At 35.1% G+C, this 16,108-nt stretch overlaps 2 protein-coding genes across 2 annotated transcripts; both read left to right on the top strand.

Annotated features, from left to right (window-relative positions):
- Nucleotides 3,716-4,201, top strand: LOC104743735. The gene has a single exon (XM_010464783.1). The coding sequence runs from the start codon at nt 3,716-3,718 to the stop codon at nt 4,199-4,201; it is 486 nt and encodes a 161-aa protein (XP_010463085.1).
- On the top strand, nt 12,729-15,192 carry LOC109124497. Its single transcript, XM_010462802.2, has 4 exons — nt 12,729-12,897; nt 13,238-13,429; nt 13,639-13,854; nt 14,624-15,192. The coding sequence occupies exons 1-4, from the start codon at nt 12,895-12,897 to the stop codon at nt 14,852-14,854; spliced, it is 642 nt and encodes a 213-aa protein (XP_010461104.1). The 5' UTR covers nt 12,729-12,894; the 3' UTR covers nt 14,855-15,192.

The following is a 16,108-nucleotide window of genomic DNA, read 5'->3' as shown; positions in this document are numbered from 1 at the left end:
TAAAGGGTAATTTAGGCATAGTGGCAAATTTAGCGTAAAAGGCATAATGGAACAAATTGAAGAAAAAATGTTCTTCTAAAACAAATTTTCCATTTTCTAATTGAAAAGCATAATTACTAGTATAAATAAGTTAGCTATGTTTTCGGATGAATAAGTATACAAAGTTTATTGCTGCAGATAATAGAAATGTTTGTCTTGTATTAACCAGATAAAAAATTAGTTCGAAAACCAAACTTTTATTTGTTTAGTTCATTTTTTTCTAAAAACATGTCGATCCAATTATTGTAGACATTCAACTACTTAGAGGGTAGTTTTTCTACAATAATGAACAAACATGTACTCCTTGTGATTAGTGAGATGGTAATATTTCTACAAATAATACACTACTTAGATGGTAATATTCCTACAAATAAAGAACAAAAACATGTACTTTTAATATTCTTACAAATAAAGAACAAACATGTACTTGTTGTGATTAGTGAGATGGTGATTTTTCCAACAAATAATTAATGAACAAACATGTATTCGTTATAATTAGTGTGATGGTAATTTTCCTACAAATCATGAACAAACATGTACTCGTTGTGATTAGTAAGATATTTATGAGGACTTAGTGACACTCTCCAATATAACAAAAAAACCACATCTATTGGTTTTAAAACTGTAAACTAGATTTTAATCCGCGGTATATCGTCAAACAATTTTTTTAAATAATTATTAAAAAATGTATGTTATATATTTTGTGTGTTTTTAATATGTTTTGGTAATATTTAGATTCTATAATTTTAGATAGATTATATTTTTGTGTTTGGTACCGGTTAACCCGTTTAGTATGAGACTAAAATATCTTATAAATTTTAACAAACCAACCTGTAAAAAACTATATAATCATATTTATGTAAACTCTAACCTGTTTTATAACATGATCAACAATAATATATATTTTTTTAGTAATTTAAAAGTATCTAGAAAATTAAAATTATAGAAACTAATTTATTTAGAATTATTTAAGTATATTTTTCGGATACTAATTTAAACTATGGTTGTATTACAAATAATAACTTCAAATTTTGATATTTATTCAAATGGTAAGGATATAATTATATAACTCTAAAAAAAGGTTACTTTGTCAAATGTACTTCCGCTTTAATAATAGAAAGATAATCATATTAATATACGATAAAAAAATTTAAGTTTTTTTGGAATTTATTTATATGAAGAATCATCAATATAGAATATAATTTGATCTTTAAACTTCATTCGGACGTATAAACTAACAGTCAATGCGTGTTTATATGAGTAGAACCTAGCTCAATGTCCATTCATGGTTAAAATTCATTGTTTGACCTAAACTTAACTATACGCATCATCAATTATAAAATCTAAAGGGAATTTTTTCAACATTTTAGAGAACATTCATTTTTCAAGGAGTGGTGTTATGATCTCGTCTCCAAGGAGCAGAGATTACCGAAATTTCTTCGATCTTTTATCCTCGATTCTGCTGGAAGACTTGTATTGAAACCACCTCGAAACCCCAAGTCCCAATTACCACCACATGTATAATGCTTTGACCCTATGGTTTGTTTTCTTGTTTCAATGTAAATTCGACTACAAGTTTTGTGTACAATTCCTTAACCTCCATTGTCGAAGGTTTCATGTGAGAGAGGACCCACCTGTTCTGTTACGGTATTGCACATATTATTTCAGGTATACCCTTCTTGAAACCTCTAATCCCAACCTTCTCTAATTGCTATAAGGATGTAAGTTCGGATATGTTCCTTATTTACAGTGTAAAACTGACTGCAAGATTTTTGTGGATCTCCTTAACTTCCATGCACGTTGGCTTCATGAGAGGGAGGAACCATCTGCTATGTTACAGTTTTGCACCTATCACTTGCGTCTCCCGATTGTAGCTTCACCTAATGTCATGAGCTATGAGCCTATAAGTATGAAGAACCTTGAGTTCTTGTTTTTGAATCTTCTCATGTCGGCAAAGATCATAATCCTTGGCTCCCCCATTAAGCACCCTTTTAAAAGCTTGGTCGCATATCTTGCACAAGGCGTCTATGATCACATGTTGATCAAGGAATTCGCAAAACCCGTCTTCATGGTCAAAATATTTTTCAAGAGATTTTTGCCAAAAGTACCACATTTTCTAAAAAGAATTTCACCAATGCCTTATTCTCAAAACCTTAAAGAAAATGCCACAAAAAACTTTATGGCATAATGTCAAAAGACGGTTTTCCCTGGGAAAGTTGTGTGTCTCTTTCATGGTTTTGGCAGGAATGGTACAGATGATGGACAAGATGTGGATGATGGACAAGAAGCAGATGATGGACAAGATGATATAGAGAATGATGGACAAGATGATATGGAAGAGTAGCCCAAAACCACTGACCAAACACTCACATGAGGGTACTATTCTGTCTCAACTAACTTCCTCAAGATCGTGATGCAGGGACGACCATGAGAGATATATAAAGAGGTTCCTTCTCCAGCAAATTCGGTTTACTCTCCTCGTATGCTTATTCTACTAAACTTTTGTAGCCAACTTGAAACATGACTTTTAGCAAAACAAACCAAAAACATTGTTAACAACCGATATTTGTGGGAACCCCTTGAATTTGCATTTGCATGTGTTGTTCAAAAAAATCTCCAAGTTTCATCACATTTATGTTCATCAAGTGCAATTTCAATTTCTTGTTTCAGTTTAGCAGGATCACTAGCTTGAAGCAACGAAGATCCAAATCTTTGAAAATGCTTATGTTCTATCGACTGACCATACACTAAACCTGGTAATAGTACGAAGCTTGGATAACACACTGATGCATTAGACATAAACGTTTTACCAGTCAAATCATGTTACAAAACATAATTGAGTTTGAGTACATGTAGTTTCTTCAATGGCGTCGACGAGAACTACATGAATCAAAGAAACAAAGAACTCAAACGACACTGGTAAAGTGAATGAAACAACCTGGAAGCTTCCTTTCCTCCGTGACAACATCTTTTCTAGTTTTAAAGATCTTGTTTTCTTCATCAAGTCGTTAAAACCAAATCCTAAGCTCCTCGGTTGGTATGAGAATTTTATGAAAACTTCGTCGAACACTTTGAAGCGCAACATGAACCAGCGAGCATTGAAAAAAGGGATATTAGGATATAGAAACAAAATCTTTATCGAGCAGAAGACTGGTAATTGCAGATATACAATGGGTCACCGAAAAATAAAAAAAAAATTTGTTTGTTTTAATTAGCAAAATGGACAGTTTATACTTTAAATTAGCTAAAGGGTTGCTTATATATATATATATATATATATGACATTGAGGTAGTTTTTAATGGGTTATTTACACTTACACCTACTTTCTTATACTTTAATCACAAATACATCCACTTATGCTATATATATACTTTCAACATGTAAAAAGACCATATGCGATAGACTAAGATATTCACTTACCATACTTGTCAATATATTGCTTAGACAACATTCTGTAATCTTGTATATATTGTATTGTAAATCAATAGAGAGAGGCATGGAAGTCTTCTAAAACATGGTATCAGAGCAATATCTCTAAACCTAAAATCGCCGCCTCTCTCTCTAAAATTCTCTCATCTTCTTCTTCTTCCCTTTCGTACACCTTCTCTCTAGTTCTTCTTCTTCTTTCTCTCAAACACTGTTCATTTTGTCTCTCTCACCTACGTAGACTTCACCATGGCTCAAATACTCGATAAAATTTTTACGGTGACTCACATCAAGTCTCACATACCTCTTGTCCTGGACATGCAGAAGATGAACTATGATGCGTGGTGTGAATTATTTGAAACACATTGTTACAGTTTTGGAGTCTATGGCCATCTCGATGGCACCTCCACTCCGGCTAACGATGCGGACATCACATGGAAAGAACGTGACGGTATCATCAAGATGTGGATCTATGGAACTATCTCCTCCTCTCTCCTCGACACAATCCTCAAGACTCGCATCAGTGCTCGTGACATATGGATCTCTATCGAGAATCTGTTCCGTGATAACAAGGAGGCACGGGAAATCCAGCTCGACAACAACCTTCGCTCCCTCACCATCGGTGACATGTCGGTCCACGACAATTGCCAGAAGCTGAAAACATTATCTGATCTGCTCGCCAACGTCGACTCCCCTGTCACTGATCGTGTCGTAGTGATGCATATGCTGAATTGACTGTCAGAAAAATTTGACAACATCGTCAACATCATCAAGCATCACCAACCGTTCCCTTCATTCTCCACTTCCAGATCGATGCTCATAGAGGAAGAACGCCGCCTTGCTAAACAAGTCAAAATCGCGTCGTCTTCATTGGTAAACTCCTCTTCTCCCAATGTCTTGTATGTCTCAGCCCCTAGCCATCAAAACTCTGGGTCTCGCGACTACACCCATCGTGATGGCAATAATTACGGTTACAGAAACAACAACAACGGCTACTGCAACAACGGCTACTGCAACAACGGCTGCTGCAACAACAATACCGGAAGTAGGGTTGCAGACGAGGTCGTTGAGGTCCAAGTAGGGGTCGTGGACGTCAGTAATGGCCACAACAAAACTGGCCGCTAAACCCACGCAATTGGCAAACGCAACAACCCTGCTTCGCGACACTAACGCCATACCCGTACTAGCCACAGCAAAAATGGATGCACCAACAACCGAGGGCCCATCTCACAAGCACAGGTCAAGCAGCCGGCTTACTCGGACAGTCCCCGCAAGCACCTGCTCCGCAGCTAACGCCGGCTCCTACCAACCTTGCCGCTGCATTTGGGACTATGACAATGCACGATCCCACAGACGTAAGTTGGTACATGGACAATGCAGCCACATCACATTTAACCGCACAACCAGGTACCTTTCATTCCCTTTTTAATTCGAGCTCATCCCCATCGGTTATTGTCTTCTATTCCCACTAAAGCCATAGGTCGTTCATTTTTGCCTTCTAAAACTCGGCCTCTTTACCTTAATAATGTGATTGTTTGTCCCTTGATTATCAAAAATATTATCTCTGTCCGCCAATTCACCACTGATAATTCTGTTTCTGTGGAATTTGATCCGTTTGGTTTTTGTGTTAAGGATTTCCCGTCTCGGATCCCTCTACTCCGATGTAACAGCACTGGTCCTCTTTATTCGGTCCATTCACCACAAGCGGCCGCAACTCCATCTTCACCACAAGATATGCTAACGACGGGGCCAGATTCATTATTATGGCACCACCGTCTAGGACATTTGGAAAACACAACTCTTCAATTTCTTCGTTCTTCTCGTTTAATAAATTTTTCTAATACTGATATGTCACTTTTCCATGCTTGTCAATTGGGGAAACACATTAGATTACCTTTTGATTCAGTTATTTTGTCTGTTTCTGAACCTTTTGGACCTCACCGGTTCCTAGCATCAATGGGAATAAATATTATGTTATTTATCTTGATCATTTCACTCATTTTCTTTGGGGTTTTCAACTTTCTTAACGGTTATGGCTTACGTTTCTAAACAATTTGGCCGCAACATCAAATCTCTATAATGCGATAATGGTGGTGAATATCAAAACTGAAAATTCCTCGATCATTTTTGAACTCATGGAATCATTCCTCGCTTTTCTTGCCCATACACAAGCTGAACGTACTCTCCGCACACTAAACAATTTCGTTCGGTCATTGCTCTTCCAAGCGAGTATGCCTCCAACATATTGGGTTGAAGCACTCATGCTAGCCAGTCATCTTTTCAACATCCTTCCCTCATCTACCAACAATGAAATTCCGTTCACCAAGCTCTTTCACAAATCACCTACATACGACCACCTCCATGTTTTCGAGTGCCTATGTTATCCTAATCTACTTCCGCTTTCTTCCCACAAGCATGATGCTCGCTCTACAGCCTGCGTATTCCTTGGCTATCCATCTCATCACAAGGGATATCGCTGCCTAGAGCTCTCCTCTCATAAAGTAATCATTTCCCGACATGTTACCTTCGATAAATCTACCTTCCCTTTCTCCGAACAGATCCCGAAAGTCACTTCTCACCAACAAGAGCCCTCTATTCCGCAATCAATCTCTCCACTTCTCCGAAAAACAGCTCCCTTACCACTGAATCCTCCACTTCCTCCGCCAAACACTGCTCCACCGCCTTCCCCTCCCGGTGGATATTCCATGCGAACATGCAGTAAAAGTAGTAACTGGACCTAAACACCCTCTTTCTCTTCATACCGAAATACTTTCCCCTCTTCTTTCCTCCTATTTAAAAGCTTTAGAAAATCCTAACTGGACACTGGCCATGCACGAGAAATATACAGCTCAAATTAAAAAGGGAACGTGGGATCTCGTACCGCGTCCCCCCAATGCTAACATTGTGTGTTCCAAGTGGTTGTTTAGGCATAAGTTTGGTGCAGATGGCAAACTCTCTCGGTACAAGGCACGATTGGTGGCCAATGGTAAATCATAGGAGATTGGTGTTGATTGCGACGAGACTTTTAGCCCCTTTGTCAAGCCAGCCACTATTCGTCTTGTTTTGGAGCTCTCCCTCTCTTTCAAATGGCCAATCCATCAGCTCGACGTAAAAAACGTCTTCCTCAATGGAACACTTGAAGATACCGTCTACATGCATTAACCTCCCGGCTTCCGCGATCCATCTAAACCTGACCTTGTATGCCTCCTCAAACGGTTTATCTACGGCCTCAAGCAGTCCCCCTGTGCATGGAACCAACGATTTGCTCACTACGCTCGTCGCATAGGTTTCAAGCAAAGCAAAGATGATCAATCCCTTTTTGTCTATCATCACGTGAATGAAACTGCGTATCTCCTTCTTTATGTCGATGACATTGGCCTCACGACATCGTCTCCCAAGCTCCTCAACTCCATCATTTCTTCCCTCAGCACCGAATTCGAAATGACTGATTTCGGAGAACTCCACTACATCCTCGTCATTACCATCAAGAGAAACGCTTCCGGCTTGTTTCTCTCTCAATGGAACTACGCAGCTGACATTCTACACGAGCCAACATGACAAACTGCAACTCATGCACTACACCTGCCGAACCACGCACAAAACTTGTTTCAGGTGATGGACCACCCATTGTCGACCCAACTCTTTACCACAGTCTTGTCGGCGCACTCCAGTACTTGACCTTTACGAGACCGGATATCTCTTTTGCCGTCCAACAAATATGTCTCTTCATGCATGATCCCCGAGAGCCACATCTAGCTGCACTCAAATGTACTACAGCTATACCCATCAAACACGTATGGGCTCGTCCCATACATGGACGCGGATTGGTCAGGCTGCCCATCTACACGACGCTCCACCTCCGAATACTTTATCTTCCATGGTGATAACTTAATCTCATGGTCCTCAAAGCGACAACACACAATCTCTAGCTCAAATGCTGAATCTTAATATCGTGGAGTCGCAAACGTCGTTGCAGAGTCCACTTGCCTTCGAAACATTCTACTGGAGCCCCATTGTCCCCTATCCAAAGCCACCTTAGTCTACTGCGATAACGTTAGTGTCGTCTACCTCTCCAACAATCCAGTCCAGCACCAAAGAACAAAACACATTAAGATAGATATTCACTTCGTAAGAGAACGTATAGCTCTCGGCCAAGTTTGCGTCCAACACATCCCATCCTCTCATCAATACGCAAATATCTTCACCAAAGGTCTCCCCACTCCTCTCTTCACCGATTTTCGATCCAGCCTTAGCATCATCCGAGATGCCGCTACAACTGCGGGGGAGTGATAGACTAAGATATTCACTTACCATACTTGTCAATATATTGTTTGGACAACATTCTGTAATCGTGTATATATTGTATTGTAAATCAATAGAGAGAGGCATCGAAGTCTTCTAAATAACAATATGCACCCCTACCTAAACTCTAACATTTATTTTACGTTTTTCTATTTTCTTTCTCATTTTTCATCTCTCTTTTTTTTTCTCTTACTCTTTTGGTATTCTTTTTCTTCAACATTTGTTTTTTTATTTTAATTATCATATTTTAAGTGTAACTTTCAGATAAACATTGTTTGCATCTTTCAATATTTTTTCTTTCCATAAAAAGTAAAATAATTTGTGAGTCCAATCTAAATCAAATACAATTGAATTAGTATTTATAATCAAATCAACAATTTCGAAGTCCAAACTAAATTAAGTAAATAATTTAAATAAGTAGATTTATTTAACTAAATTTCCAATATGAAATAAACGGGTTTTCCACATACATTAAAGATTAAGTTATATGTATAATAGATTAACAAAATATTGCATCCATAAGTAGTTATCCATTTGGATAAGTTTTAAAAAAAAATTGATGCCTGAGTTTTGAGCAAATAATCAATAAGTTCATATGGACTTGATTCGATGGATATGGTGTGAACATTTTTTAATAAATTTTAAAGAAAGTTTATTTACTTCCACTTTAGTTTTTGTTTGCATCTTCAGTTTTTTTTCCTTAGCTTCATTTGCATCTTCCAATATTTTTTATTTTCACGTAGATAATAGTCCTCGGCGTTCGGGTATTTGGTTCGGTTCCGTATATATCCATTCGGTTCCGGATAGTTTGGATATAGAGGTTTAGGATCTATTCGGTTAATTTACTATTTCGGTTCGGGTTCGGTTCGGTTTCGGTTATTTTTGGTTCGGTTACGGGTACCCGAAACAGTATAAGATATTCTTTAAAAAATATTATTTAAATAAAATTTGATTATAATTTAAAAAATATATCTAAAAACTTCTAGATATTTAATTTATTTAAAATATTTTGGTATTTTGGTCTAAATATATATGATATTAGTTTGGTTTTTTAGTTTAATTTTTATTACCTTATCTAAATTAACACGTATTGAAATATCAAAACTTTGATGTGGTGAAGTGGCATATTTGCACGCTCAAGTTTGCAGGGGACTCAAGTTCGATTCTCAGCTAAAACATAATTTTAATATGAGTTCGGTTTGAATCAGATAACCGAATAGATATTGGTTCGGTTCGGTTAATAACCGATATCCATGGATAATTGAAACACTATCCAATCAGTTATTGTCCACTAACCATACCCGAACCGGAACCGAAATTTTGGTTCGGTTTCGGTTCGGTTTATTTGCCCAGGACTAGTAGATACTATAACCATATATATCCATGTGGTTACAGTTTTGTGGATATGCTTAGATATAATAGATAATATTATTTTGAGCATGTTTAAAACTTGTCAATTCACCATTGACCTTGAATAATTGTTTGTTTGAGAGTTATAAACTTACTAAACCACAAATTGTTTGATCAATTAGGATTTGATATATTTTTTGTATGACTAAACACAAATAAGTATCTATTAGTGATACTAAAGTTGGACATCCACATATTAGCGAATAAATATTCAACTAAAAATGGATAGTGTATAATATAATAATTCATTTAAAATATAAAATTAAAATGTAGAAAAAAAATATAATCATAACCTATTGTATAAAAACAAATTGAAATTTTTTTGAAATTAACTATCGAAATTGAAAACAAAAATATAAAGAGAAATAGAGAGAAAGAGAGAGACACACAAAAAGTCATCAATTTATTAAATAGCATTTTGTGACTTTTTGAGGGCAAATTGGTCATAAAATTTGTTAACAATAGTACAAAATGGTGAAAAGTACACCAATCGCACAAAGTGGGTCAAAGTGAGAGATGTTTATACAAAAGTAGGTGTAAGTATCAATCTTCCTTTTTAATATAGGTTCAAAATAGTACATGTGAAACAACAATAAATATAGATTGAATAAATTTCTGAAATTATTTTTATATTGAGACCACTTATGTTTTTAGTGGTACTTATACCTTCTTTCACTAAATAATAAATTTTTTTTTTAGCTATTTATAAGTCAAACATTTATTTTCTATCGAACAATTAAACCTTACTGTTACTATGTTTTACTGTGCCACTTTTATCACCGGTAGATAAAAAAAAATACATACCATCCGGTTACTATGACTCATCGCCATAACTAACCAGTTACTATGTACTTACACCTTCTTCCAGTAAATACTAAATTAATTTAACCCTTAATGTTATTGTAATAATTTTGTTATTTTAACCTGTACAATAACTAGTGTTATACTATTATAAATTTTGTTCTTGAATTTATTATCCTGCTATAAATGGAAACTTAAAGACGTACCATCTGGTTAAGCCAACATTTTCTGCTAGAAATAGAACAAATTGACAAACCATTCACCACAAGAAAGGCGAAGAAGAACAAAGTACTCTTCTTCATGTCCTCTTCTTATTGATTTTTCCCTACGAAGCCTTCAATGTTTTAGTTTTCATCAAATAAATCACAAAATTCGAAAGATTAAAAATCTCAAATTATTAAAAACAGGCCCTTGGTTGCTTCTTCACTCACCATAGTAGTAACATTCTATGGACAAGAATCAAGGGGAGCCTAAACTCTGGCTTCACCCGGGGGGCAACAATTGGGGGTAAACTAGTTTCCAAGCTGCTTGAAAAACCAGTGGAAAAGATCACATGGGGTCAGAATTAGGCAAACAAAGAATACAAGTGAGATATGTTGGATTTAATGTTTCCATCAGTTGTTGGAGCTGCAGCTGCATCAACCAGGCCAATAATTACTTGTAACATCTACTCCTCGTTAAGAAATTATTAGTCTTCTCGAGTAGTTAGCCATTCTTCCTTAAAAAGTTAATGCGGAACATATGATATAAGCTGTGGTACCTTAAAACGAGAACCAATAGATGAAAACTTTAAAGATTGAGATGTTTTTTCCGGGAGTGGAGGGAAGAGACCCACAACAATATGACATTTGGAAGTAGGGATCACATCATTCTTATTTTTATCTAGCAACAGTTGAGACTGATATAGAACCTGAAAATTTAGAAGACATGAGAAACATGTGTGTATTAAAAAAGTGAACTTTCTTCGAAGGGAGAAAGGACATACTTTTCCAGCATAATTGGCAACGACGAAATCTGTTCGAGAGAGTTTTGGTTTGGTAAAGCGCTTGTGGGTCTTAAAATTCTGATGATACAGAGAATGATGGACAAGATGATAGGGAGAAGGATGAGAAGACGATGAAAAAGAAAATGACGTGGAGGATGATGGACAAGGTGATAACATGTAGGATTGTGGACCAAAAGAAGATGTGGAGGATGATGGACCAAAAGAACATGTGGATGATGGAAAAAGTGATAACATGGAATATGGTAGACCAAACGAAGATATCGAGGATGGTGGACCAAAAGAGGATGATGTGGATGAGGGTGGAGTAAAAGATGATGTGGAGGAATGGGTTTCTCGTCGACATCCTTCTCCATATCATCTTATCCATCATCCACATCTTGTTCATCATCCACATCTTGTTCATCATTCGCATCTTGTTCATCATTCGCATCATGTCTATTATCTGCATCTTTTCCATCATTCATATCTTTTCTATCATCCGCATTTTGTCTGTCATTCGCATCTTAGCCATCATGCGCATCTTATCTATCAGCAGCATAGTATTCATTGAGAGACAGTTATGTATTTTTAAGTGAAGGTTGTGGCAATATGAGAAAGAAGCGAACAAAGTGGCAGTTTAACTAAAAAAATTCACTGTTCATGACATTTCTATTAATTAATTCTTTTGGTAAACTTTATCCCTTTGGAAAGCTCATGAAACCACAACTTTTATTTCCCTTGTTGTTTTTTAGCTTTCTATTATAGGAACTCCTCTTTTTTAAGATTTTAAGTACTAAAAGTTCTTGTTTGCATAAAAATAAAAGAAAACATTTACTCATTTAAGCACATTAATTCAATCGAACTTAGATTTAATACAATTTTCTCTTCTTTTTTGGCTTTATACATTATTTAGATCAAATTTTATGAAATGAATTTTATTAAAAATGAATATTTGGAATTCACACTTAACTCCCAGCTGCGCAATGAGATTTATCACTTTTTCCCAACTCTTAAATGTGTTTTAGTATGTTATTCGATTATTAAATCAAAGATGATAAATCGAAATATAGTAAATGGAATTTTAACGTTGTTTATGTTTAAAATAATTATCGTTTAAGATATTTAATAGAAATTTGGAATAAATATTATATTGAACTCCTAATCAAAATTTAAACATAAGTAGAAGAAAATATATAAATAATAAACTCAACTTATTTTTGTGTGAGTATATATTAACATTTAATATATAAAATGTGTGATAATGATATTATGGAGTATGGACTAGACAAATAACAAATGAACACAGTGTAAAGTAGTGTTAAACGTGTAATATCATTAATCAAATGAACAATAATTTACGTTACTATTCATTAATGACGATCTAAAAAAGTTTTTTTTTTTTCTTTTTGTTTTCCCATTTCTTGATTAGATTGGGTGCATTTTTTTTTCTCTTTCTGATGTCTCGAAGTCGAACTAAAGTCTTAAACTGAATCAGATATTTTTGATTAATTCCCCCATTATGTGCATTAAAAAGTAAACAACCAAAAAAAAAAATGGAGATTTAAACATAAAAACAAATAATTAATGTGAAAAGGAGAAGAAGAAGAAACAATGAAAGTGGGAGGTTGGGTTCGGTTCATTGAACCCTCCGTAGCAAAAGCTCTCTCTCTCTCTATCTTAGCTTCGGGTTTTTTTAGGCTCGGGTGTCTAGGTTCGGAGTATAGTCGACTTTTGTGCGGATAAGAACGACTCTTCGCTTCTCTTTGTTTTTACACGAACACCTCTCCCTCCCTCTCTCTCTCTCTCTCCTCTCCTCTCCTCTCCTCTGCTTTGCTCTTTCCTTTCTCTCACTTAAAAAAAGGTTGCGATCGAAGAGAATCAACAGCAAGCTACTGTCAGAGAGATCAAACCCACGAACACAAGAATCATCATGGTACTCACAATACAAGAAAGATTCAATTTTTTTTTTTTTTGTTTCTCTCCAAATGTGTTCTCTTTAAGTTTGATCATACATGCTCTGTTTTTTTTTTTGTTTTACTTCAAAAGATCCGATTCAAATCCCACCACGAACTCTGTTTTTTTTCCAGCTCTGATCAGTCTTAGTTTGTGTTTTCCCAATGGGTTCTCTCAAAAACTCGAATCTTTTTTTTTCCCCAAGTTGATTCTATTTAAATTTGACTTGACTCTGTTTTAATTGACTCTGTTCTCTGTTTTGAAACATACTCTGGTTTGTTTGTTTCTCATTCTTCTGAGATTGTTTTTGTGTGAAACAGGGAGCTGAAGAAGAAAACAATAAGACATGGCCTCCGTGGCTAAAACCACTGCTTCGTGAGAAGTTCTTTGTACAATGCAAACTACACGCAGACTCACACAAGAGTGAATGTAACATGTACTGTTTAGACTGTACCAATGGTCCTCTCTGTTCTCTCTGTCTCTCTTCCCACAAGGACCATCACGCCATTCAGGTTCGTTTTTTTTTTACCATGTGGTTAAAATCCAGATTGTGTTAAGTTTGGTTGGTCATCTACCTTTTTTTCTATCATTTATTATTCCGGGATTCTCGGCAAATCTTTCTCAAGAAAATGCGAGAAAAATAAAAAGAAACCATAGAGTTTTTTTTTTTTTTTTTTACTTTGTTTGATTGATTTTTTCTTGGTGATTTAATTTTTTACAGATAAGGAGATCATCGTATCACGATGTGATAAGAGTGTCGGAGATTCAGAAGTTTCTGGACATAACAGGAGTTCAGACATATGTGATTAACAGTGCTAAGGTTGTGTTCTTGAACGAGAGACCTCAGCCTCGACCAGGCAAAGGTGTGATCAATACCTGCGAAGTCTGTTATCGAAGCCTCGTTGATTCCTTCAGATTCTGCTCTCTTGGTTGCAAGGTAACCAATTAAAAAAAAAATTTGTTATTAATGTCTTTGATCGCAAATAGGAGTTAGTTGTGTGTTGGTTTTGGTTGATGAAATTGAGAAAGTAATATTTTCTATGTTTGGGTAAGAAAATGCGGGAAAATCAAGTAAAAAAAACTTGGTTGATAAAAGGAAGAAACTAACATAAATGTCAAAGTTTTGGTCGGTAAATGTATATATTTACTTGTGGAGAAAGTTATCTTCAATAAATATGTAGCTATTTTTGGGTCTATGTACTGAACAAAATACTATTTTGAGGGAGAAAAGTATTAATAAGTCCAAACTTAGTTGAATAGGTAAAACTAACTACTATTCAATAATTTCCCTGATTTATATTGATTTTGTATTTAGACCGTCATTTATTCTTTAATCCTTGTTTGATGGGTATTGAGAAAAGGACTTCAAAAAAAAAAGGATTTTTCTTGTTGGGTGGGCGAGAAAATGTGGGGCAATGATAGCAACTTCAAGAAATTGTGGAGTTGAAAAATAATAATAGCATTTGGGTTGACGAGAAAGTTAGGGAAGAAAATTCCAAGTCAATTAAAAAAAAAAAAAAGCTTCATCCTTAAGTAACAACACCTCATTTTAAAGGTCTTTTCATTTTCATTACTTTTTCTCTAATGGGTTTCAAATTTCAATATCTTCATTTTTTGTTTGTTTATAGGAGATAATTACTAAGATATTCCCTAGCATCAATCAACATAATACTAACGTTATTTGATCTTGTATTGTTTTTGATTAGATCTCTGGAATATCAAAGAGGAAAAGAAAGGATTGGTCGAACAACCTTTCGGACTCTGATGATTCGTATAGCACTACGAGTATCGGGAGGCTCAAGAAGAATGACGACATTATGAATAATAGTTTCACGCCATCAACACCGCCTTTATCAGCCGTGAGTCGCAGAATCGCAAAACGAAGGAAGGGAATCCCGCACCGTGCTCCTTTCGGAGGACTAATCATAGAATACTAAGTAAGGAAGTGGTAATGTATAGTCTTATGCTAATAACAAATCACTAGTACGTAGTATTCCGGGTAAATGTATGTATGTATATATATGTCTATAATGGTATAAAGCAATGTAAAGTAAAAAAAGCTTAACATAATAGTGTTGTGTAGATATGATGGGTAAAAAAGTGGGGAATATAATAGAATGGAAGCATAAATAGAATACTTGTGCCTGTATATTTTGGGCTCAAAGGGTAAAATATGTAAATGTAGAATAGTGTTGTTGAAAAGACAATAGTAATAAGTATATGTGATGCAATGCAAATGTGAATGGAATAAAGGGCATTTTATTTCGATGTACTACTTGTTTCTTGTCTTCTTTGTTCACACTCTCTCATGTTTCAGTTTCAAATAGATATCAACTTGTATTTTTCCGAAAAGTGAGTGCATATAACTAAACCATTCATGGCAAGAGATCTGAGTAAAGAGGGAGAACAAAGAGACTTATTTCGCTCAACCCTTTATATGTAAATTGACTATAGAATCGACTTTTCATTTTAAAAGTTCTTACTATTACAACATCCCATTAGTATTTGACATTCATAGAGGAAAAAACCAGTACATAAGGAAAGATGATAAATGTTGCACAAAAAAAAAGGCAAAATAAATAAGTACATATAAACATGGATTTTAGTTTCTGTAGTATTTTGCACAAAAAAAAAAAAAAAAAGTTTCTGTAGTATTAAAATAGAATAACTATGGAGGGTTGTTGGACCAAATTATTAAAAGTGAATTCTCTAGACAATCTAGTTTTTAAGATTTGACTTTAAAAAAAAACATTTATAAGATTTATGTGTTTGTGTGTGTGTAGATTCTAAATCCTTGTGTTACACCTTAGATTTTAGTTCTAATCATTTAGTCCTGAAATTCTATTTGGAATTCATTTCAAATGGGGAAGAAGTTTTATAGCTTAGTCGGCAAGAGTTCTGTCATATTTTCTCTGATAATGATGCAAAGATCAAGTGCTTGGCTCTTTGCAATTTAAAGCATTATCAGTCATCGTGTTAACATAGTGAATTTGGTGCGGTATCTAAGTTATCTACAGGTGCAATTATGAAACCAATGGACTGACATATGATGCAAGAAAATTCGTGAAAGGAATAAATTTTTTTTGTGAAGTATAATCTTGAGAGTGAATTATAGGCTACAAAAAAAATATATATATATATATATATATATATATATCTATACGTTTGCCAAGAATATATATAGTTAAAGA

The sequence above is a fragment of the Camelina sativa genome, chromosome 14, assembly GCF_000633955.1.
Source record: "Camelina sativa cultivar DH55 chromosome 14, Cs, whole genome shotgun sequence".
Taxonomy (NCBI): domain Eukaryota; kingdom Viridiplantae; phylum Streptophyta; class Magnoliopsida; order Brassicales; family Brassicaceae; genus Camelina; species Camelina sativa.
This window is presented reverse-complemented; position numbering and strand designations above follow the sequence as displayed.